The 26880-nt window shown below is 41.1% G+C and overlaps 1 protein-coding gene across 1 annotated transcript in view; it reads right to left on the bottom strand.

Annotated features, from left to right (window-relative positions):
* The window catches only part of HYCC1 (hyccin PI4KA lipid kinase complex subunit 1), a 51195-nt gene extending 25655 nt beyond the window's left edge, over positions 1–25540 (bottom strand). The window contains exons 1-3 of the mRNA XM_082328599.1: positions 25467–25540; positions 3983–4062; positions 2970–3071 (exon numbers count right to left, since the gene is read on the bottom strand). Coding sequence (XP_082184725.1) covers positions 2970–3071; positions 3983–4033 — 153 coding nt within the window. The 5' untranslated portion in view covers positions 4034–4062; positions 25467–25540. The remainder of the gene's footprint in view (positions 1–2969; positions 3072–3982; positions 4063–25466) is intronic.
* Between the last annotated feature and the right edge of the window lie 1340 nt (positions 25541–26880).

Raw genomic sequence — 26880 nt, 5'->3', positions numbered from 1 at the left:
TATATATGTACTTTACTGCTAGTAACACACAGATCACATTTTCCATTTTATTCTAACTACAACACTCAGTTCTTCTGCTATTTGTCTAGGTCACACCTTCAGTTTTTCAATAGAGCAAGCTTTCAAAAAAGTAAGAAACCCATTCTTCTATATTTTCCTCCTTTTATTGCAAAGGAGACACCACCACCAGAAGGGCGTGCTAGAAAAAAAATCTGCTTGCTTTCCTAAGTTTTTCCTCCTGAATAAAAAGAAAGTTGAGTCAACATTTCTTACCTCCCAAAATTACTTCTAAACCCAAAGGATCTTAGCAGGTTTTGTTTTTTGTCCCGAATTACTTCTTAAAAAAACAAAGAAACAAACAAACAAAACCACAAAAAAACCCACAAAAACACCAATCTGATCCATTAAAAAAGAGGAACTTTCAGCTTCTGACAGACACAGCTTCTCTTTGGAAATATCACCTGTGAAAAATCTACAGCAAAGGCAAAAAAATCATGCCAAGCTAAACCAGTCATCAGTTTTTAAGAGCAGAATATCAAAGATCCTTCTAGAAAACTTTACCAGCACAAGCACACCACCATCTTCAGCTTACACATTTCACACAATTTGCATGCTTCCTTTAATGAAGTTTCAGTTCAGAATGATGTGCTTGAACTTTAAAAGGCACATAAATAGCTATGACAGGTATCCATGTTCACATCGTTATCTCAGTTGAGACAGCTTTATATCAGCACATTTAAATACATAATCAGTACAAAAACAGATTTTCTTCCTCAAAATGCCACCACATGCTACAATCCAATATCAAAACACACTAATGATTGTTGCTGTTTCAAGATATTGTTTCACACTAAAAACAGTTCTAAAAGGTGTCTAGACTGAAACAATTTTTAATGCTGGAAAGAAGAATGTCCAAGCAATTTCATCCCTCTTCCTTTTAAGCTGCATCCAAATGTGTTAGGCACTCCAAACACTTCCTATTTCCTAATGCAAATACCTGCATGGCTACTATCTAAAAGGACAGCAATAGTGTTTTAGGTAGAAAGCAAAAAATCTTGAATTTGTGAAGAAACAAACCTCAGAATTTTTTTTTTTTTACTGTTGGACTCTTGAGTCAATTAAAAGTCCTTTAAATCTTCACATCTACTGAAGACTCTCCTTGTATTGAATTACATTTTTCACCTATCAGTGGCCCAGGAACCTCAAAAGTAACTAACAGTCTTTACTAACAACGCTACTATGGATTGGATATTTCTTTGCTATAGCAAAGAAGTAGTTCATTTATCTCACAAATTGATTATTATTTTTTTGGAAAAGCAAACTCAAAAAAAAAACATTTGAAAAGCAAACATGAACTAGCAGGAAAATGCAGTCACAGATGAAAATACACGATTACTTTTCAAATGCTTAAAAAAAAAAAGAACACATGCATTCCCCAAAATGAGATTAATCACAATTTTAAGGTACATATAATTATCACATTAGAAGTACACATATTCAAAGGTATGCAGATGGGGTTTTTAATCTCAGCAGTATTTGTAGTGTTCACGCATTAATCCTCCCCCTTTGCATTACACACATGAGATAAAGGACAGCACATATCCTACACTGTAAAGTAAGTTGTCATTACACAATGCAGCTAATAGATCTCAAATAACAATTGAAAGAAATTACTTGTCTTTTTAACTGCTAGTTTATAAGTTATTTTCACAATGTGGAAAGCTCCAAGTAGCCCTTTCCACAAAGTGACAGGTACTCAAAGAAGGGCCCAAATAAAGATTTTAGAAATGTGCTCCCAAGGCAGCACAACACCGAGTGCCAGCACTGGCTTTTCGTTTCAATTCGAAGTCTCACTAACAGGGAAATCTTCGATACCTTGCTCCCAGAATTATCCTAACAACCTTTTCGAGCAGAATTTGCAGGGCCTTGACCACCCTGCTACTAAGGTCCCTGAGAAACCTAGTAATAGCCAGAAGTAGTAAGAAATCAAACAGCATATGAAAGTATCAATTTGGCTATCAACAGGAAGACTCATCAGATTAATTTAGATGTTGATGCGCATTCTGAAGACCAGACAGGCTTGACTCAGTACTTGGAATGACTCAGAATGCCATTCTGAGCAGCAAAGTAAAATTACATTTCTTCTTTGCTGGATAACCTGGGAGTTTCTCTGTCAGTATTCTCTCTAAAAATGTATATACTGAAAGCATTTTATCCTCTGACCACTACTGGCATCATCTCAAACTTTGGAAAGGTTCCTTATGTCGGGTCTTTTCAGAAGAGGAATTAAGGACGTAGTGCAATTTTAAAATAATACACACCAGGTTTGCTAGACGGTAGAAAGTGAGACAATACAGTTAACAAGACACAACTAAAACCAGCTCAGCATGTTCTGAACTCACCTGGACACCTTACAAAAAGTGCAGTCATGGGGTATGGAACCATTCCTGGCACAGGTACAGAGCAAACTTGCCCCCTTCCCCCCAGTTTTTTTCTGTCATTTCAGTAAGGGTACATCCACTGTATAAACACGCATATTTATATTGTATGTATTTAAAACAACAATAAAAAACCCAAAACCTAAGCAATAACTTAAAAGGTTTGCAACTTATCTAGCGTTGTTCTCTTGGGTTGTAACAGACAAGCTTCTGATAGCTACAGATTCACATTCAAGTGATACTGAATTACAGAAACAATTCAGTCAGTCTCAAACATATTTCTCAATTGTATACCCAAGTCCTGAAGCCCCTGAGTACGATCTACAAGCTTAGCTATGATCAGTAGGTTACGAAACTTATGAATTGTTGCCACAGTAGTATGTCATTGCTAAGAACAAACATTTTGACGGAGACTCTTCATGTAGTTCTGTAGCTCACGTAGTTAGAACAAAATTAACAAGCACTCAAGGTCTTATTTTATTCTGCTGGTGTTATGTCAGACATTTTGTGTGAGAGACCCGATATACTCACTTCACTCTGTGGCTCCTGAATTACTTTGTAAAGAGATGAAATCAAAGCACTCTTGTCTTTCAAGTTCGTAGCATAGCTGGATATGGATGCTTCTGGCAGTGTCTGAAATAAAAATATTACAACTACTAGAAAAAGCAATATTTATCTTTAAAATACAATAGCTATTTCAACAACAATTTTCCATTACAAGTTCCTATTTATCAGAGTTTACTATAAACTTTTTTCCACAAAGAAATCCTTACTATGGAAATCACGATGTTTTCAGGACAGCAAAATTGCGAGAAGACACGCTGCATTTTATCCTTTTGTAGACAGTTTCATACATAATGTAATGACAGTGGATAGGAAATAGATAAAAACAAGAGTTTCACAGGTGCAGCCCCACTGTGAAATTTCAGTACTGTGAAACTCCGCAGTATGCAGATCCATACCTTAAGGAGTTTTCTCAAGACTGACTGTACACAGCTAGTGGATATTATTACAGGATATAGTATTACTCTGAAAGAACACAAAGCCCAGTTGACATGAACAGCTCTTCACTAACACTAAACGATTTTCTGCCAGTACTGAAGAGGGTAAAAATCCAACCTTTTTAACAACCCTTTAGAAGCTGTACATTTAAACTTACTATTCATGGCTCTTACAGTACTTCTTATCTTCAGTTCTTCAAAGGAGATCATACTCCACTATACAGATAGGAAAACACATTCCCAGTGTATCTAAGCAGACCAGGAGCAAAACCCATACTCAAGTCTAGTCCATACTCAAACCAAGACCATTCATCTGCGATATACATTTCCACTGCTCTGTATCAGGAAGTATGTAATCCCAAAGAGGAGAAGGGGAAAGAAAAAAAAAAAAATCCTTTCAAGCAGACATTTGTATATATCACATTATCTCAGCAAAATCCAAGGTTACTATTTTTCTTCATTTTCTACAGCAATCAAGCACTCTTGCATACTGCTCCAGCAGCGATTCAAACACTACTGGCTAAATATCTGAGAGTATATTACCTTGAACTCTGATAACCACTCCTCCACAACCCCAGTGTCCACAGCTAACATCTTCCAACATGTGTTCCAAAACCTTCAGCCTGAAAGAATAAGCAAACACAGTTTGTGAAAACTATGTAGTCACTGCATTAAGCAGATGATGAAAATTAAATCCCTGTGAATATTTAAAGAACCTTATCACGCTTTTACTTGTTAACATTTCACATGCTGACATCACTTTGAACTTTTATTCTACCTCACTTATGCAAGCTGCTGGAAGCATCAAGCATGGGATTCTTCATGTACAGCAGTTTAATAAATTCCAAGTATGTATTGCGTGGGAAGCTCAATAAGTCAAAGATTTGCAGAAATGGCATTTTGAAAACAGAAAATATTACCTTTTCAATTTCAATTTATTTTTCAGCTTACAGAACTCAGAGAGAAAACCGTATGGACTCACTGAAGAAAACGAGTGTTGAGGTTTTTCCTAGTCAACTGCTATTCCTAACTTGGTAAAGGTCACTGAAATAAAGGCTGATGGAAAACCTTTCAATCCTCCCCCACTGTGGCAACAAATCTGCTGCCTCAGCACGTAGCCTAAGATGGACTCCCCTGCCCAACATCCTGCACAATCTCAGACAGAGCAAGATCATCAGTACTAAGACTTGAGCACAAGAGATGCAGAATGGCTTTTGAAATTCATTTCTGATTTCTCTTAATTTTTGAGAAAACACTTTAAAACAACTGTCCTTTGGAAAGGCTTATTCTGAAACAAAGAGCAACATACCATTAAGACACAAAAACTATCAAAAGTTTAAAAGAGCATGCTGTGGAGGGTACTCAAGGCATTGGTAAACTACACACATTAGCTTATCCAAATTGTGACCATGGATTTCAAACAATAACAAAATTAAATACTCATCTGAGGAAAAAGTTAACACTTACTTGGCGAAATGTTCAGTCATGTGAGATATCCCAGCAAGTTTTGCTTTGCCAGTTTAAAATTAGTTATGAAGTACTGATATCCAAGGATGGGCTTGTTGATGAATGACAAGGAAGGAAAAGAGGGGAAGGGAAAAATTGCTTTGTATGACACAAATACAAATATTTTGTGCTGAAATCCAGACTGTAGTGGAATATATCCAGAGAATTTTAAGAAGCCTAAAGGGAGAAGAACCAAAAATGATAACAGTGAGAGCTCACTATAACCCTCCAAAGCAAAGGAAAAGAAAATACTTAAGTAAGGCTTTACTTAAAGAGAAAGCGACCAAAACCTTTCAATGCACAGGACATGGTTGTGAGGAAATGACTATTCAGACATGAATGGCAAAAGGAATAAAATTGAACAGGCTGTCCAGCAGCTTCTAGAATCATTTTAACACACAATAATAGCGTAAGGAGACAGAGATTTCTGCCCGCCCCCAGCTAGCACTATGATTAAATAAACGACCCTGTCAGATAAAACCATGGGGAACCAGCTAGGGCAATGACCTCTTACAACCCCAGAAAGATATGCAATTCTGCACAAAGCGTACAAGAACAGTGCTGTCTGAAGATGAGAGGGGAATAAGGAAGGGCTAAGGAATTATAAGCTGCACAGTGGTAATTTAATTTCTGGAGAAAACAGCAGTAGTAGCTGTAAATACCTAGGAGGTAAAACGCAGCAGCAGTTCCATGAAAAGGCTTCTCCTGACAGGTTGGGGCAGCTCCATGAGAAGGATACCAGCAACATCAGGGGAGGAAGATTACAACCCACAGCCAGGTGGGGAAGTGGCAGACCAGGTAGGCAAGCAAAGGCTACAGAGTGATGTAGGCAAGAGAGACCTTGTAAACAAAAAAACAGAACTAACCAGGGCCCCACCTCAAATGTAAGCACATATATAAAGTGCTGCCTGCAGGTCAGCATGATGGGGGAAGCTCTGATACCTTTTCTAGCAAATCAGCATGACCGGGTGCCTCTGTGAAGTGCCCATACACCAACACACACGCAGCATGGCCACCAAGCAGGAGGAATTAGTGGTCTGGGTGCAGTTGCAGGGCTATGATCTCAACAGGATCACTGAGACACAGCAGCATAGCTCACATGACCAACTACTGCCATGGCTGGATATGGGCTCTTTAAGGACAGTCTGGGATGGTGAGGAAGGAAACCTGCCCTTTATTTGGAAGAACAGCAGGGATGCATGGAGCTCTACCCTGCAACGGATGATGAAACAGCTGAGAGCTTATGGGTCACGGATGAGAGGGCAGACCAACACGGGTGACATTGTGGCAGGTGTCTGCTACTCATTACCTGATCAAGACAAAATATACGAGAACTTGTTCATACAACTGAAGAAGCCTCACATTTACAGGCACCTGGTCCTCACATAGAATATGAACTACCCTGTTATCTCCTGGAAGGGCAACACAATAGGGAACAAGAAATCCAGAAGGTTTTTGGAGTGCACTGATAACAGCTTCCTGAAAGAGGTTACTAAGGAGCCAACAAGAGCAGGCACTTTGCTGAACATCGCAAGTACAAACATGGAAAAACCGGGCAGTGATGTGAAGGTCGGGGTAGCCATAGCTGCAGTGACCATGACATACTAGAGCACAGGATCCCAAGAGGAAGAAGGATCAAAGCAAGAAGGAGAATCAAGAATGCTCCACAATGGTTCACAGGCTTTCTCAGAATATGATCAGCAACAGGAAGACTAGGGCTCCATGACTGAATGGGGCAGAGGACCCGCCCACAGGAGATACGGAAAAGGCCAAGGTACTCACTGCCACCTTTGCTTCGGCTGTTACAGGCAAGAGCAGCCCCCAGGAATCCCAGGTCTCCGAGCACAGAAAATTCCCTCAATCGCCAGGCTCACAGGGCTGTGACCAGTGCCACAAAGCCCAGCTGGAGACCTGCCCGTACTGGTATACACCGGGTGCCAATACCCAGGCCAGGACGGTTTAACGGCCTCGTTAACGAAGGTGGGTGATGGGACAGAGCTCCCCCTCAGCATCTTTGCAGGTAACACAAAACCAGGAGAAGTCGATACCCCAGAGGGGTGCGCTGCCATTCACAGGGACATCAACAGGCAGGAGACGTCTGCCAACACATGAATCTCGGGAAGTTTAAAGGGCAACGCCAAGTGCTGCCGCGGGGACAAACCACCCCAGACACCAGCAGCCGGGGGGCAGACAGCTGGAAAGCAGCTTTGCAGAAAAAGCCCTGGGGGTCTTCATGAACAAGGGCAACAGGAGCCAGCCACACGCGCCCTTGCAGCAGAGACGGCCAACAGCCCCCAGATCGCCAGCAGGTCAAGGGAGGTGATCCTTCCCTGCGCTCGGCCCTGGTGAGACACATTTGGAGTGCTGGGCTCCTCATCACAACAGACACATGGACATACTGGAGATAGTTTGGGAAGGGCCACAAAGCTGATGGACGAACTGGAGCATCTCTCACACGAGGAGAGGCTGAGAGAGCTGGGACTGTTAAGCCTAGAGAAGAGAAGGCTCATGACGATTTTATGAATGTAGATAATTACCTGAGGGGAGGAAGTAAAGAACACTGAGCCAAGCTCTTCTCATTGGTGTCCTGTGACAGGACAAGAGGCAATGGGCACAAATTGAAATATACTAAAAAAGGGTTTAAATGTAATTTCACATAAGGGTTATTGAACACTGCAACAGGTTGCCCAGGGTGGCTGAGGAATCTCCATCCTTGGAGATATTAAAAACCCAGTTGGACAAGATTCTGAACAACCTGTTCCAATTTTCACTACTTTGAGCCAAGGAGGTTGGACTCGATGATCTCCAGAGGTCCATTCAAACCTCATCCATTCTGTCATCCTGTATCAACAAAGCAATAGGAAGGATTGTCGTGAAGGAAATTCATCTAGCTAAACACCAACTCTTTGTGACCAGCACTGAATGGTCTCTAAAGGTATAATGATGGCAATATGGATTAGTGGCCTCTGAATGGTATAGGTTGTGTGTCAAACCCTGCTGCAAAGTGAGGCTTTTAAGGATAATACTGTGTGCTAACAAACACAAAGGCTAGCCCTACTACAATTATTGAAGCAACGACCTCATCAGTTCCTACAGAATCACACAATCTACTAGCCCTACTTTCATTCCTGTGAAGGCAGACAAAGGCTTTTGCAATGTCTCATGCTTCAGCAGGGTTGACAATAGTAATCATTCCCTACTGAGCCCCATTAATAGCGCAAATGCCTGTGCTAATATTGACTGTTCAAAGCAAGAAACCCATGATTTAAAAGTGTCCAGAGGAGTCCTGGATACTCCAAGTCCATAGTTGACACCACATTTATCTAAGAGATGCATTTTTTTTCACCTATTTCTACTGATCCATCATGCATTATTTTCAGATTAAAGGCTCCCAGAGAACACAGGATTCATTTGACCAGTAAAAGCAGTTAAGAGCATCCTTGGCTGGCATTATCCATTGGACTAAGGACAATACTTCAAGCTTTTATGACTGTGTATTTGAAGGCAAGTCTTTTTTTCCCAAAAGCATGAACTTTTGAAATGAAATCTATAAAAAGCTGAACTAAAAGAAACAGGACAAAGTTTTTGCTGATCAGGTCTTTGATTTTTAAAGTAGCAGAGGCATTCCGTTGAGAGTTAAGCCAGTTGAGATGCACAGAAGATAGACTGTCCTTGTTTTACCTTCACCCATTAGATACCCTTCTGAATGCACTGTTTAACCTCAAGCACATATGTATCCACAGCAATACACATTTGAGTGTCACAAACAAGAAATCTAATTTTAGAATTATTCTCCTTTAAGGAATTAAGATCATCTGTTAGACTGATCTCTTCCTAGAAGGAAAAAAAGCCTCAAGTCCACACACCAGGTGTATGAGATCTATTAAAACAGGCAGACAACCGACTGCTTTGCTGAGGATTGCCACATTTTGTGCTCGTTAAATAACAGATCACACTGGACCACAACAATGAATGGACAGAGTCGACAAACCCCAGACTGTTCTAAAGGAAGGATTAACAAATTTCAGTTAACAATACAATTTTTTCCTGAAGCCCATAGAAAGTTTACAAAAAGTAACTCTAAAATGGAATTTTTAACACAAAGTGGGCCAAAATAAGGCCTAATTTATAGCATCTGTTAACCTTTCATAGAAAAAATCCCAAAAGGATTAAAAAAAGCATGCCTTAATTACAGCTCCACTTGAGTGGATTCAACTACGGGACATAGGCCACTGTAAGCATTAAATACCCCAGTCACTATGGAATTAAAGCAACATAAAGTGAATAAATACATGCTACTTTGAAAAAAGCTGTAAAATTATATGGAGAATGTACTTTATAAATACCAAAACTGTAATGAAAATTCAAACAATACAGCAAGCGCTACACAGCATTTCACCCAGAAAAGTCTTGTTTTAAGGTACATCAGCATGTAATTCCCTTTGAATAGGCTTTTTTCCTTGGTCTCTTCCTTTTAAGTCCCTGCAAAGAGTTCAGATGAGTGGAGTTTGAGAATTTCTTTAAAAGCAAATTGCTTTTGTCCCCACACATCAAACAATACTTTGACTAAAACTGATGAGCAGCTTCAAATGTCCCCATGCTCCTCATTCCAAGAGATTAAGAGGCAGAGTCATTTGGACATCCTGATGGAAGACAGTTGCAGGAAAGAGGAAGAAGTCTCAAAGATTCAAATGATACCACAAAATTATTTGTGATGGGTCTCAGTAACAGTCAGGTTGTCACATCACTGTTGAACTTTCATTAGACACATATTCTTAGGTTATATCATACATGAAGTAAAGCAACTTTAGGCGACAGTCATTGCAGGTCTTATCATATTACTTCACATTTGCCAGATGATGAAAGCATGAATAGCTACTGCAGCCCAGCTAACACATGGCAAATTTATCTGTGTGTTTATGCCTTGTGAGTTAAAAGCACTTTGGAGTATTTTCCACAAGACTCTCAACTTAGATCAGCAGCAAGAAATAGGATTTATTATACCAAACAATAACTAACAAACTAGCTTTCCTAGTAGAACATCTATTCAAAGCAAGCATACATAAAGCCATACAGCCCTTACTAATCTCTAACATTGGAACCTTAGGACATATGCAACTTGAGCTCTAATATCAACAAGAGGAGAATAAGTTTAACCTACATTCCACTCAAAGTCTGCAATCCATTTTGATATAGCTTGAGGTAAGACTGTTCTCTGGATTTGTTCCCAAGTAATAAGCAGCCTCTGAAAGCTGTAAATTGATCTTGCTTTATTCTAATACTATGATAAAACTCCCCTTACATAGGAGATATCAATTTTTGCTTTGTTTCAAGATGAGTAGTACAACTGGAATAAGATATCGAGCAAGTTTATGTGACAAAAGCAAGTCTTGTTTGGAAGAGACTTCTACAAAGTCTCTACAAAGACCATTCTTTTTTCTAGTACAGCACAAATACAACAGCAACTTACTGAACTTACTGTTTTTAACAGAGGGGTGGAGAAAAAGTTGCTATGCACTGAGCTGGTGGAGGGCGAGCCAAGATGAATTAAGATTTATTCTCTGGCAAACTTACTAATGGATCCATCTACTTAAATGGCTTCAGTTTTTCATACCTGTCACTCAAGACTTTTTTCATACAATAATATCAAATCATGGCCTTGAAGGAAATCACAGGCAACACACACACAGGTTGTTCTTTAAAAAGAAATTCTCACAAATAGGTGGCTTTCCTATTCTTTAAAGCTACTCAGCCTTTGTAGAATTCATCCACAAAACGCATGTGTGTAAATAAAATCTGGATTAAGTACAAGGAGGCTGGACTTGGATGAAGAATGAACTCTTGAGTTCTGCAGAACTGACCTTCTGGAACCACAGTGTTAAGTATTTGCTAGTGGAAGTCACAGAGCTGGAAAAAACAAAACCGGGAGCCAAAAACTGCTCATGTCCTGTCCTCTGGGAATTGCTGGAAGAGGAGGGAAAGTATATACTGTGTCCTTACCTAATCTGAAAAGTATCTGCTTGGAAGTTTGTACTATTTGCTAAAAAAAATGTTTTTAGCCTAAGGGAAACATGGAGCAGAAAGTTAAGATTTTTATGAACCATCAGCCAAATTTGTCAACTCATCCCAGAAGGGGAATGAAGTAAACTTGTGAGCATTCTGTTAGGATGTACCAGACCCATAAGAGATCAAGTCCCTGCTACATGTTGATCTTGTATTCTGTAGTAGTTTGTATACAAAAGTAGGGAAGGGCCAATTAGCACTCAACTTTTCTTACCCTTTGAAGTGGTACAAGTAGAGTTAAAAACTTTTTAATCAGCTCTACATCATACATCAAGTTCACTTAAGGACTACAGTCTATACTTAAAATTCATGTTGCTGAACCATTTTCTCTCCTAAGACGTTTCAGAGACAAAGACACAATCCTTGGTAAGCCTCGGAACCAGAAACAGTACTCAGGCAAGTGCGTTCTTGAATAAATTGCCAAAGAAGAGAATGTATTTTCCTGACGTTAATGCACAACTCATTCTAGTGATACAGTGATCTGTTCATTTACTATACAATTTCGAATATGGTCAAGCTATCCTGTTCAAACAGATACTTGTAGGTGCAGTAATGGGTAGCAAATCATTCGAAGTCTCTTGAAAAAAGAAACCAACGCTACTGCAGACTCCAAAAACCACTCTGGCAAGTTTCAGAAACACAAAAGGCCAGGTCCGACTTCTTGACTTTTTTCAAACTTGCACAAAAACAAAAACCCCATTGTGCGAAGCCTGAAACAGTCACATGCTCTAGTCAAATACACAATGCAAGCAGTGCTCAAAGACTCAGTACCAAATATTCTCTGATAATTGCTATCTTCAGTGTAAAATCAGGCAGTGTCAACAAGATAGCTACAGTGCACCAAGCATCACTGACTCGGGCTCAAGCAAATTCCTAAGATGACAAGAGATGGCTATTCAGCGTCTTCTAACAGGAGAACCAACAAGCATTAGGTGAAACTATAGGCGACAGGCTCAAAACAAACAGAAGGGGTTACCAAAAACAATGCGAAGGAAGTATTGAGTCCCAAGTCCGAGTACATGAACTTTACATAAATGCACAAAAAAAAGAAGCCTGGACACATTCATGGAAGAATCCATCCACAGCCACTAAATATAAAAACACTTCTTCCAGTTCGGAAAGTTGCAGTCAGAAGTTGCTCCCCCAGAACGCTCTTCCAGCTTGCCCTGTCAGTTCCTTTCTAGGCCTCTATTAACAGCCACTGTTAGACAACGAGGTTTCAGAAATTTTGGTCTGGTTCAGTATGGTCATTACTGCAGTCGCCTTCACAATACAGCAGTGAACCTACACAATGATAACTGTTTTGAACATGTTTGTTCCCAGTGGTTTGTAAAGGTTACTGAACCTTAGGAACTGAAACCGCTGTCAATTTGAATTTCTTATTGCCAAGGGCATTTTCCCAGTTTTGCTGCTTCCCCCCCACACCCCGGTCAGTGCTAGAAGCAACCACCTTATTTGCAGCTTATATTTAGATGACAATGTGGAACATCAGCCTTGAAGAGTCAGGAGTCAATGGAATTTTTCCATTAGATGATAGATTTAAATAAGATTTCCTGATCTTGTGCACATATGCTTCTTGAACAGTTTACATTTGGGATATGACAAAGTGATAGATATTTGCCTATCAAATGGAAAAGTCCTCCTGAATGATATCCATTACAAATTTTTAAGATCATAGGGCTAATAATATTCAGCCACAGACAACAGACCTCAATTCAGTTTTGATGACAGCAAATAAGGAAAAAAAATAGTTACTCTAAAGAAAGCAAGCATACATTAACGAGACTGTATAGAAACTGTGAATGTCTTAAACGCATTTTTTCTTGCGTAAAGGATCCAGCACCATAGAATACTGATGCTTTGCAGCCCAGAAACCTACACACAAATACTTGGCATATCAAACTATAACTCACTGTTCTACAACCTTCCAATTCTGTCAATAGGGGAAAAACGAAACAAAACAAAACCTACAGTTGAGGTCACAACGTCATTTACAATACTGGCAAATAGTCATATGGGCACATATGACCCAAAACATTCATGATGAAAGCCTTCTAAAGTCTTGAGCAGAAGGTAGGATCCCTATAAGCATAGCCTTTTGAAGATTTTAATCCTGATCTTTGACTCCTGGCAATTATATTTGCTCAACTTCAGATTAGCAAACAACAATTACAAACCACCTTTGCACGCCACTAACCTTGTACTTGCCCTTTACCAGCAAGGAGATAACTCTTTCAAGACAACCAAATGACTCATGCCAGCTAAACAAGTCACCAAGATACAGATACGAGATTACATGTTGATATATTCACTTGAATTTACACAAGCCATAGTAAGTCAGATTTATATTGTTAAAGCAGCACAAAAGCAGCCCTAGCGGCACAGTGCCAAACTAAAGTAAGACGAAGTAACTTCCACAGCTTGAATTTTTTTTTTTTTTTTTTAGATCCTACTTCGCTATTTCTTCCTTGCTGCTTTTTGCACAAAAGCACTCTGTAATAAAACTGCCATACTGGTAACCACAGAGTCAGTCAGAACTGACCACCTGTAAGTCAACTTACTCCGGTTACATCCCATTCTCCAACTTGCAGAAGCCCTACTCTCTTTCAAGCTATTTCATTTGCAGTATATCCTCAAGTGTTAGATTTTTCTATCATCCGTAATATACCAACAGTTACATTCACTGTAGAAAAATACAAGCTATTACTTTCAAAAGTTTTTCTTAGCAGCTGAAATATACTTGCTTCCTCTTTTGTTTTCCTCCATGCGAACACTATTGTTTAAATCTTATTAAGTCTTCAAGAAAGAACAGATATAAACAGCCTAGTCTTAGATAAAATAAAATACATGTAGTTGAAAAATCTTGTCTTAAAGTATGTTCTTACTTATTCTGGATTAATACAGTTAACAGTTTAACATACACAAAGAAAAATCAAGGTAATAGCTATATGCATCATAAGGAAATAGAATTTAAATTAACATTAAAGTGAGTACAACCACAAGCTTAACCAAACATAACTGAAACAACAAAAAGAAACGTGTAAAAGGGAACGGTGTGCTAATACTACAGAAGTGACCTAATCCACACAGGTTTTGCAGTTTCTGCTTTAACTACAAAATTCCATAGGATTAAAATAAAGGTACCTTCTTTATGCTCTGATAAAAATGACCTAGAAAGCTTTAGAAATTTTGTCTGTTTTCTATGTATCAGCACTCCTGTAACCTGTGTCAAGAGCAGGCAATACCACAGTCCATGCCACAGTGCTCTTACCATTTCTGCAAGGGAAAGCAGTGCTGCAGAAGTTACCCACTTAGAAGAAACATGCTCTACGGAACCCCACGCAAAGTAAACCTGCTGTTCTCATGCACCCTAGTTCCCCTAAGCCCAAAGTACGCTACATCCCTATGAAGTCCGGAAGTTTCCCTGAAACCCAAAGACAAATTTAAAATAGTGAAATAAAACTATGCAGAGAGAATTATTATGTTGCAGCTCTTGTTTCAGTGTTGCATATGGGTCTTCAACCAATCAAAGGTCTTTTCAAGAGCACAGAGCACTAGTTCGGTAGCAATGCCCTGACATCTAGTTCCTTGCCTCCTCAAACTTCAGTGCTACTATAGTATACCGTTACTAGTAGTTATTCATTTAATCGAGCTGTTTGTGAAGTCTGTTTGCTGCAAGCTAATTTTAAAAACAAGTTTTCCTTTCTAACTGAAAACTGCAAGTCATCTCAAGTTACAGTTTGTTCAGAACTTTCAGCCACATATCAAAAAGAAAGGCTCAGGTAATTCAGCTGTTGGAAAGACTCTCAGTGTAAAGCGTGCATAAGCAGATGCTGCACAATAGCTTGAGTATGAGCTAAAAAGCACGTGGAGAATTGAGCAGAAGCTGTACTTCACCTCTGAGCATCAACTGTTAAAGGCACAATTCCAACACCTTCTACCATTACAGCATGTAGTTTCAGCTAGAGCAAGTGGAGAAGCATTCATCTGACAAGTAGTTTAGCAGTGACTTATCAGAAGGAAAGACTCAGCTCACAAAGTACTGACAGGAGTTTGAGCAGGCTCCTCACCTCTTTTAATACTCCTTTTTTTTTTTTAATACTTCCACTTTTAATACTCCTTACCTTCTACTTTGTAGTAGCAACATTAAGAATGCAACACTTTTAGCCAAAACTTCCCAACTCCACTGGCTGAGATTGAGATTTCGGGAGATTCTGCCTATTTCCAACCTCATTCTAGGTATCTGCACCTCATTTAATCGGAAAGGCAGAGACGCCTACCTGCAAGCCAGAAACTGACTTTAGAAGATACTACACAAGCCCCATGAGGAAGAAATTTTGCAGCAGCTCTTGGGACTTCATTTCAACTGAATCTTCCTTCTGCCTCCACAAAATGCAGGGAGCTCCACAAACTGAGAATTAAGTTGCAGAAGTTACAGGTGCTTCAGAAGTGACTTATTTTTATTTGCCAAAAATCAGTTAAGTTATAAGTTCTAAAAACTTTTTAATAGTATTACTAGCATGAAAACCATTTAAAGAGAACTCTGCCTGCTTTGAAATCACACCTTCCTTCACCAGACAGTTGCGCATGTCCAGTTAAAACTTCCCTCTACAACCTGGACTCCTACTCCGCAAGCATTCATAAGTTTTCATGTACCCCCAAATATGAACTATCCTTTCAAAGCATTTCTACTTGTAGCTGAGGAAGTCCAACACATTGTATTTGAAACGAGCATAAAACTATGCTTCTGGCATAAATCCTGGGATAGGTCAATGATTTGGATGCCCCACAAACAGGCTTTAAAGAATTTAGTACACTGCAAGAATAACCATGATGGCACGTTTACCCAGTGTAGGTCTACAATATAGTGTAATAACATCAGACATGATCAAAGATGACTGCAATGGAAGGGTTTGATTTTACTTTTACTCCAGAGCATTTATTTTAAATGAGTGCTATGATACATCCCATCACCCTAACTCTACCAATGCAGCAACATTAGCATTCTTGATAATATTTCCAAAATACTACCTCCAGTATACCATTCTACAATTTCCCCAAAGATCATGAGAGAAAAGCAGGAACCTCGCTATGAAGAATACACCACAGTTTTTATAGCAAAAAGAGGTTTATGGTGGTCTATTGATGCACGTTTTAGTAGCTCTTTTTGACAGAAAAAAGCTAAACGAAGGTGCATTTTCCAAAGGAGGGGATACATCAATACTGAAAATAATCTTAGGATTTAGTTTGCTTTGAGTGGTTGACAATTGCTCCCTGTTGAGTTACAGAATTAAAATGATCCATCAATACATGCACATAATGCTGTGTTAAACAGCTTCAGGAAAAACATGCTTTCTCTCTCCATGGCAGTTTTCTCATTCTTCCTCATCCCTTCCCTCCCCACCACCAGCCCTCCCGCACAAGCCTGTTATAATCACAAGACTGGACACGTTCATTTGAAAAACATTTCAGAGCACCTAAGAACTTTGTGTATTTTACATACTTTATAAGCAACAGAAAAACGTAACTTAACTGAATTTTTTTAAAAAGTAACAGCAGGTCCCACCCTTCTGTCTCATTCAGAAAAGATACGTCTGACACATGAAATGCTCTATTGCCACATATAATTTCAATGCTGTAGTACAAAGTGTGTGCAGCTTAAAGTCTCGGCCAATTTACTACCCTGTATGTCTTGCTCTGTATTGTAATTTAAAAAACAAACAAACAAAAAGGCAAATCCCAAAAGAATCATAGTGACAAAGCAGGAAAAAAGGCGTTAATTGTCTTACATTGTAGGGCATATTAATTTAGGTTGAATTCATATTAGATGAAAAAGCTCTTCAAAAATTCCCACTTCATGAAAGCATCTAAAGCTCAGAATATTAATTATTCCAAGAAAGAAACATAAATCTAAGGAAACTCAAGTTACACAGGTTCTAGAGGGACTCTTACTTGAGTAACTCACGTACATATTTCCAGGGTAAATGGTATCACCAAGTAATCTGTTGTTGTTCCAAAGCCATAACAACAGGAAGTTTCTAATGAATTTATATTAATACCGCTTAGGTAGCAGAAAACAGTTTGAGATTAAAAATAGCAGAGTATGCATTCGTTTTCTTTTCCTGTTTCTTTTATTTGCATTCTCATTAAATCTAAAGACATCTTCTGCTCAAGACAGGCCTGATTTCTAAGTGCATTCTTTAAGACCTACATATCTAGTACTTCCACAATAAGTGAGCGGTACTTCAATATTCAGTTACAAATTCAAACCCCTGGTTTGGAGCACAGAATTCACGATTTAGAGCCTGACAAATACTTCTGTAACCTAACAACAAAGTAGTCGAAATTTGTTTCTGTAATAATCTGAAGTCTATGAACTTGGAACTTGATTTAGTGTATCCTGCTTATAAGCAGCAACTGAAAAGTCACTTGAGTGGCAGAGGTAATTATGACAATACACGGAAATTGGTCATTAGCTACACATGTATTTGGGACACAGTGGACTCAAATGAACCAGAGCTGAATGACATCAATACAGCTTAACAACCCTAGGAAGCAACTCGCTATGTTTGTAAAAAACTGTCGTACCCATAGGAAAGAGGGACTGCAATGAGCCAAGAGCAAAGCAAGCTATATCACATGAGAGGAAATAACAAATATAATCTCAGTGAATGGGCACTTTTCAAACACTATGACATTTGGGGGGTGGGGGTTAATAACTGCACAACACAAAAGGATCATACACCTGTCATTTAAAATCAGTAGACACACTTAAGGAACCTCTTGAAGGGTAAATGTGGCATCATCTGGTTCCTGTTTCATCACTCTGTTAACTTCCTATTCACACTTTTGTCAGTTCCTCTGTTTACTGTACAAGCAGGGACCTTCTTTTAGATGTTCCTTTTTCCCCACATCCTACTGCTGCTACTGAATTTATACAGGACTTATTTTACCACACCAAAAAGCAGTTATAAACGGTTAAGTGAGTTAGTCCTTGTCACTGTTTCACTGGATTGCTGCAACTTTGTGAACATAGGTGAACTATCATCTACTGCTTCGCCAGAATAAGACAAAATATCTAAGACACTTTAAAATACCAAAATACCAATAAAATGGTAATGAATCAAAGATTTTCATTACTTCCTTAAGGAATGAATGACTGTATGTATTACATATGCTAAGGGACTGCACAGTTTAGAGATCTTCTCTCATTATGTTAAGTTTCAGGTGGAAAATCCGTATCAGTTTTACCTGTACAGCTACAGCTTGCCACTAACAGTTTGGGATAAAATATCACTGCACAAATAACCATTACATTCTAGTAAGAACTCTTGGGAACCAGTGCAAATGCACATGCTTCAGACACTCTTAAATTTTGGCATAAGACAAAAAGAATAATATTGAAAATATGTAGGCCAAACAAAAGTTATTAAGGTAGCAAAAGAATTAAAAGTAGCAGAGATTGCTAATCTACTCGGTCAATCTCTAACATGATGCAAAAGCGCTGGACGAGTAGTTCTGCTATATATGCACACATTACTGAAAAATCCAACAGAACTTCAACCAATTCTAGCTGAAACAACAGAGTTCTGATACTTCAAGTGGTATCATTAAGTACTCTGCAAAACAGATGTTCCCTTTGTTGTGTTTCACTAAGTAACATGACAAATTTGATTGTCTGAAGTAGTATCTCATCACACCACCATGATGGTGAAAATACCCATCATTTACAGTACTGACACAAAATGCTGCTGAGAAAACAGGGCAGGGGGAGAGAAACTTGATTTTTTTTTTTCCTCAGCTTTACAATTGAATGTAAATCACATTCTCTCAAGACAGGCAGGAACTGGTAAATACTATACCAGCACCGGCAAAGCTACAGAACGCGTGTGTAAGTGGATGTGCAGAATTACTGTCAAAAGCCTCTCACCTGCTCCTCTGGCTGCTACACTGGGAATTTAGTTCAAAGCAAGAAAAAAAATGCAGGAGCCCATTAGTCTTTCTAGACCTGACATATGGAGTCAATATAATCAGGAGCGTGAGAGATGTGAGTGGAAAGACTACAGCTTATTGAGCCTAAAAGCTGTAACTGAGTAAAAGCAGTAGCATGTCCACAGCACGTGAGATGAAGCAGGTATGTATTTTGGCACAACCTAAAGAAAGTCAGCAAGGTATATACCAGAAAGGTATTATTTTAACTGAGTAGACAGTAATTGGTTCAGCCAAATGTGCTACTAACCACAAACTGTAGGAGAATACTCAGAATTTCACCAGCAAAATCCAGTGTAGAATTACTGTAAGGAACATAAAATTGTTGCTTTAGCACTAAGTACCAAGAGCTAAGGATTTCCCTAATACGACTCCTCCCCACGCTTTCAAAAAAAAAAAAAATTTCCCTTCATCAGCCTAACAAAATACATATGACATTGCAGTCTGATTTTGCAACCTACTTGAACTCTGGAAGAGTAACACAATTTTCTTCAGCCAGCAAACACTGAGAAAGAGTGTTACTGGGGAAAAAAGGTTTTCTTTTTTATACCTGAAGATCCTATAGTCTGCTTCCTCAGATAGAGATGTTACTATAGTATACCCAACATGTCTTACATGATAGACTGTTTGAAAATATTCACAGTATCCTAATTTTCAGAGATGGTGGCTGGTATTAAAAACCTGTTAAATGCAGTTTTTAAGATTTATTAGGTCAACTTAATGCTTTTACACATATTCCAGTCGTTTCCTTTAATATAGCAAACACTGAAGGATTAAAAAGAATTAAAAATACAAAACAATTGTCTCTACGTATGAGAACAGGATTCAAGTACTTTAAAACAAACCACAATGATATAGCACAGCCTTGTCCATCAACCAGACATTAAGGAAGACCTTATATTATCCAGCACTAGTTTCTGTACAATACTCAGACTTATAGACAGCTTAATTATTGAGTATTATATTTAATTCTCTATCGCATATTTAAAGTGTAATGGGCTTCTTCCCCTCCTTCTAAAAGAAGGATTGCAATAAAATATAGTAATAGTACCGAATCATGGTGTTTAGTATTAACAAAAATATTAAAGTTGTATGCACCATTCATCAGGTTGAAGTTAATGCCTTGCTGAAGCATAAATATTTATCCAGTGTAAACAGCAGGAAACCTTAGGAGACAGCATGGCTTTAAGCACTGAAGTGAGTTAATTAGTATCCAGTGCAGCTTCAGAGCATACTATGCTATTTTTAATTAAAGGTTAGCTTCCAAATAGAAAAAAAGTAACAAAATGTAAAGGATACCTCATCTCTTACCTAAGAGAGCCATCTTTAATAGCTATCAAAAGTGCCCAAAATACACAGTTTCTGTCATTAAGTTTAGAATGAGAGCTCTTATGCCAATCAGGATGGAATACAAATACTCATCGACATTTGCATCAGCAATAGGAGCATTTTACTACTCAGCTAGTATTGCTTTTACCCAAATTTGTTATGTTTTGATTGCTACACAGCATTTCATATCATCAGAGGTTCAAGACAGAAGAACACAAATGTACATCCGTTTTGGAGAGATAACCCGTTTCCAGTCTTCCTCTCAACAATCGGATGATTCTTCAGCAATGCTGGTCATTTAAAATAAACTAAGAAATGTTTTCATGAACGCCCTCGCTTTTCATGGCATTGTCCATACAGAAGAGCAATGATTATTAAGTATCTGTCCAAATTCCACATGCTTTATTGATTCCAGTTCTAATAAATAATACTCCTAGTAACAAATGTTTATCGAACCCACTTGTATTAAATTTGTACACCATTTAGAAATTACACTGAAGCCTTATGAACGGAGCCCTTAATTCAACACACTGAAACAAATACACCAACATCCTGCCATTTCTGGCACTGCAACGACAAGAAAGGGTCACACTCAGACAATTTCAGTACTCACTCGGGCCGTAAGTTATGCTGCTTTCATTCACTACCTTTCCAGTTGTTACCAAAGCATGTAAGTTCATGTGGGGATGCGTCTCAAGAAATCGCTGTAAGTAACAGTCACCCTCCCAGACTAAGCTGACATTCTATTTTTATTCTGCTGCTCTTGAACATGGTCTTAATTAGGATAAAGGCTTCACAACAGTTTCACCAGAAGTATAAGAAAACACTTCATATCCTGCATTATTTTAGATGTGCTATAAATTGAAAACTATTATAGTTGTTGGATCTTTCAGGTGTTGGATTTTTGGTTTTTTTATTATCTAATCCAGGAGTATTTTGAGTTTTCATGTTAACAAAGTTCCAGCACAAATTCTGATGGAAATCTGATGATTCAGAATAAGAACAAATGCAGAAGCATTTCACCCCTCAGCCTCATGGAAAACTTTTTAAATGTCACCAATGTTTTCAAATAACTTCAAAGATTTTAAGTGTCAGTTATTTATAAAGAAAATCTTGAGAGCATGCAGAAGTACTTAATCTTAAAAGTGTGTGTGTACACTTATACATTATAGAGTATAGGGAAGATTCTGGTCAATGCAGGAACTAATAAAACATTTTAATGGCATGCAGAGCTGGAGCAGCCTAGAAGCTTTAAACACGGCCTTGCAGCAATATGCATTTGCTACACATTCAAAACATTCTCATACTTTAGTACTCTCTTGCTTCAACAACACCGATCTGGCACAGATTTCAGTCCTTACCCTGACACCACTTTGTTATTGCCTTCCAAGATTATCTCAAGAAGCATTTCAAATAAATTAATCCAATTTAAGTTCCTAATTAACTGATGCTAATAAAAAAATGCTTTAATTCCAACACATTCTCCACTCCCAAATGTGCATTTAATGCACCACCATTTCAATTCTGGCAACTGAGGACAGCAAACTGCCAAAAGGGCCATTTTTTCTGGAAAAGAAAGAAAACACGGTTTAAAGAAAAGATATCATGCCTACAATTCTAATTAAGGTGAGGGTTTTTTATACTTGCATAATTAAACAGAACAGCATTAACAAATCAAAAGCTGTAATTTTGTTGAGCAGGAAAACTATAAGATTTCAGTAAAACAACAAATACTTTCAAGTACATCCTACCAACTACAAACCAACACACTGAAAAATGCTGCACATAAAATGCAGGTTTTAAGCACGTTGTATTTTCATAATACCACAGAAGAAGTCTTAGAGATTACAGAGTCACTCCAGTCATCAAGCTATTACAGCTCAGAAGATAAATACAAATTTGCAGTCTTCCGTTTTTCTAAAGTGTAAGAGATTCGGACGCTAGTTCCCCTAACTTCAAAGACGACAGAGCATACACACAGTGAAGGTCATATCGTCAGGCTTCTCATTTGCTATACAGCATGACAGGACCTCCTGCTTAAACTTCATGCATATTGCTCCTGGAAGACTGACTGCTTGGTAACTGGTAACACTGTAAGTAACATACAAGCGCAGTGATTCATACATGTAATTTCCATTTATGCTAACAAAACTACCCGCACAAATCCTATGGCAGACTTAAGTAGAAGCTTTGTACCCAGTCTTGCATCTGAGAGAGAGGAAGAATGCCAGGTTACACAGAGAGCGGATTTGCCTAAGTGAAGGCCTGGGAATGAAACCTGACCTGGTGATCCACCTAACAGATTTAAGTCTAAGCTGTTCCCGATATAGGCTTTGTATGTTCGCAGAGCGCCCAGGTGATCTTTGTTAAGAGTCCAAGTGCTACTGCATTTTAAAATTCTCATCAACATAAACATTTAAGCCTCATGGAAGTTTCATTTGAAAGCCTCAAATACAGAGTATGCCACAGGCTCTGAGTCCCAAAGGAAAGCCTGGGAACTGTGACTTTTCTCTTACAAATCATGCAGATTTCTCAACTTATGCATCTTCCACACAACCTGAAACATCACGTCACATCGGGCCATAAAATGTATGCTTATTTTCTAATTAAAATAGCCAAACATTAGCCAACATTTGATAACTAATAATATAAGTCTCCAGAATGAACAAGGCGATTTTCACATTGCATGTGTTAAAGCCAGTGACAGGTTAAGAGAGAACCTAATATTTACCTTAAGGCAGGATTTAATGAAAATGCATTTCCTGACATGAACATACAGAGAAAGCTCGAGATATTGGGTTTTTACACTAGCATGTATTAAGAATTAGACTAACTCAGCGACTTACTATTAGGTTTGATACAGTCATAACACATTCATCAGTAAACAGGCTCTTCTCCCAGCCAGCCCCATTGTGCTAAGTAAAATATAGATGACACATACCACTTGTAGTGCCTAGCCTTGCAATATCTCACGCACATGCTTGCTTGCGATACAAGTCCTTGCAAAATTAGAATCCAAGTGACTTAACTACCCAGCTATGCCTGTGAACATGTCTACCATGGACTCTCTCAAGTGAAAGAAAACCCTCCCATTCAGAAGACTATGGCAGAAGTTCAACATGATTCTGCCCATGAAAGCCTTTTTCCTTGTAAGAAGCATTCTGAATAAATTTAACTTGTACCTTTAAAACAGCTCAACACTGAAAGGAAGTGAATTGCTACAGTTAATAAATCACCCAAAGCAATACTGAACTTCCTCAAAATTGCCACCCCTCTGATAAAAGGCCTGTTAAAAGCACCTTGTCTCACAGAGAGATTATCACAGAAGAGAAGCAGCTGAGTTTTGCATTTCAAAAGTAGTATTTTCATATTGTCTTCTTACTCTGGAGGAAAAAATATGCCCAAGAACAGTGCCAGATGAATCTAAAACTCAACTTCAAAGTACATTGCTCTTACCAAAAGTATTTCACTGATGAAAGTAAAATAGATTGGAAGTTAATTTGACCAAGATTTACAACACTACTTGCTTTTCACATCATAAAAGAACTCGTTGGAAGGTGGAGAGGACAACAAAAGCAAGGCACTGTCATAGAGGAAGGCATTCTGTGGAAAGCACAAGCTTCTGAAAAGACACTGTAGCACCTAGCTGCATTACTGGAGGGAAAAACTGCAGAAAAGCCTTTTAGATGCAATGAAAAGCAATCACCAAAGTCATCTACACTTTACCACATAAAAGCGCTTTTTGCTTCTTTGCAGTGTCATTTGTTCAAGTTGCCTTAAAAAAAAAAAAACCAAACTAATCGCCAAATCTGAATTTGCAGCTAACAAACCTAACAGCAATCACTTAATAGAAACTTTCATATTTTGTTCTTCTCATCTTCTCACGCACTAGCAGTGTATATTAAAAATTGTGAAAGATCAAATCCTCGAGTACACAAATCTTTTCCTTGTGAACTTAAGACTTGAGGAGCTTTTTCGGGATCGAGTTAGAATTCAGTTGGATGGGAAACAAACGTGACGGCTTTCGGGATTACAGGCAACAAGACAAGTCCACGGGCATTACCTCCGCTTTTACCATTACCTTTAAAACACAAAGCACATATAAAGTTCCTTCAATTTAATGTGCGTGAAGTTAAATAACGTAGCCTACACAGGCACAAGCCCCTGCAGCACTTCCTCCTTACGAACCTCCACCGCGAACTCTCAGCAATTATAACTGTTGCTGCCACCCCTCGCATCCCTACCCGCGGACGCCGAAGTCAACGCGGCAGGAAAACAAAAACGTGGACAAGAGCTGGGTTAGAATGAGTGTATTTCAGAGCACGCCGCTCAACTCTTGCCTACACCTTCCCACGAGCAGGCACGGGCGCCCAGCACGCGGAGCGGGAAGCCGGCTGCCAGGCACCGCGCTGCCTGCCCCCTGCTCCGGGGAGACGAGCCGGAGCAGCGCCTTTGTCTCTCCCGCAGCCGGCTGCCCGCACCCCCAGCCGCTTCTCCGGGCGACACAAGCGACCGCTGCCCCGCCAGCCCCGCCGAGGCAGCCGCTTCCCCCGCTCTGCCCGCCCCGATCGCCGCCCGGGAGCCGAGCGAGAGACGGGGCGCGGGAGGACCCCGGCAGGCGGCCAGAGGCGGCCGGGATGCCGGCGGCGCTCCGGGGGGACCCGCGGGAAGGGCGGGGGGGGACAGGGGAGGGAGGCTGGCGCCGGTCCCCGGAGCGCCACCCCGCGGCCCCGCTCACCCCGCACCGGGGGCAGAGAGCGGCTCTCTCCCCGGCAAGGCGGGAGGGGGGGGCCCGCCGAGCCCCCGCCCCGGCCCCCGCCGCGCCCCCTCACCGGCCCCCGCCGCCCCCGGGCACCGGTCCTCCCCCCCCCGGCCCCTCCGCCGCGCGCCGCCCCCCGCGCCCTTCACCCACCGCCGCCCCCGGGTAACGGCCGCTCCAGCTGCGCGGCGACGGTCGCCCCGGGGCGGGGCGGGGGAGCCCGGCGCCGTGTCAGCGCGCGGGACCCGGCGCCAGAAGGGCTCTCTTCAACCGGCCGTTAGTTGCCCAACGGCCGCAAACCGTCCCGGCGGCGCAGAGGGCTGCCCCGGCCCCGCAGCGGGAAAAGTTGGCTGCGCGGGAGCGGCCGCCGGTCAGACTCACCCCTCCCGCCCGGCGGCTCCTCCGCCGCCGCGGCCGCTTGCGGACTTACTCGCCCGCCGGGAGCGACAGCGGCGAGGGCGGGCAGCGGCGGGCTGGCACCGCCCGACCCCGCCGCTGCCTGGCGGCGGCCGCAACCAATGGGAGAGCGAAGCGCGGTCACGCCAGCCAATAGGACGGCAGAGCGGACCGTGCGGGCGCCCGCGCCCTCCTCTCCCCCAATGGGTGGCGCTGCCCCGCTCCGAGGGCGGGCGGCGGCCGGGCCGGGCGGGGGGGGCGGCCGGTCTGTGAGGGCGCCCCGGGGGGGCGGGCAGCGCCGCGTCCCGGCGCCGCGGGCCCGGAAGCGCGGGAGGCGGCGGTAGCCCCGGGGGAGGGCGGGAGACAAGTCGTTGTTTCCCCGCCGGGGCTGAATCGTGAGCCCAGCGCCGGGCAGCAGCCGGCCCCGCCGCGGGGGAAGCCGAGGCGGAGCCCGGGGCGCTGGGGAGGGTCGCGCCCCGAGGGGAGATGCTGCCCGCGGGGCTGCGGGAGCGCCCGCTCTCGAAACGGCCCTGCGAGCGCCGGCGGGAGCCGGCGGGCGGAACAAAACGGGCAGCGGCAGCGCCTGGGGTGGGTTTGAGGGAGCCGGCAGCAGACGCCTGTGTTTCACCGCTGTCCGAAAACAGCCCCCCTCCTCCCCCGTCCCCCGGCTGCCATCGCTTGGGAACGGGAACCGAGCTGGCGGCGGGCTGACTAACGAGGCTACAAGGCGAAATAAAGTCCGTAACTTCCCCGGCCCTAACAAAGAGAGGATTACACCGGCTGACAGCTCCGCAAGGGATGCTTCCAGGCACATAATGGGAGCGCCTCACCACCGAACGCTTCTTCATTTTTATCAGGCATGTCTTTATTATCATTTAGACACCGGGTTCTTATCAGCCTTCCCAAAGTGGAGCAATTGTGGGCAAGCCTCATTCCACAGCACTTTCCAGTTACAGGCCTTTCTCAGTTACAAGTACTTTTCTTTCCTTTTTTTGCAGTTTTTTTCTACTGACTTCATCCTCAGATTGCTCTGAAGAATTAACTTCAAATAAAACTGAATACTGCATAATTAGCTACGCTTTGTTTTAATTAAAGTTCAGTTTACATTTGTTGTTAAGACCAGAGCTTCTTTGCAAGTATGCTTTGAGGATTAAGTTTTAATCCTCAGAAGCACATGCTTTTGGTAATCTTCAGGATTAATAAAGATTAAATTAATCAGTAATCTAATTGCTGTGTGGCAAAACCGAGGCAAGGAGGTTGTGATTTGGCCAGTGTCAAATACCATGTAATGACAGAGCCCAGTTTAGCTCCACCAACGCTTACTGTCACAAAGCATTGTCCCACACAATTACTCATGTAACAGCCATGCTCTTCTTCTATGCCTTACCAGTTCTAATTT

The sequence above is a fragment of the Platalea leucorodia genome (genome assembly GCF_965183815.1).
Source record: "Platalea leucorodia genome assembly, chromosome: 1".
In the NCBI taxonomy this organism is placed as follows: domain Eukaryota; kingdom Metazoa; phylum Chordata; class Aves; order Pelecaniformes; family Threskiornithidae; genus Platalea; species Platalea leucorodia.
This window is presented reverse-complemented; position numbering and strand designations above follow the sequence as displayed.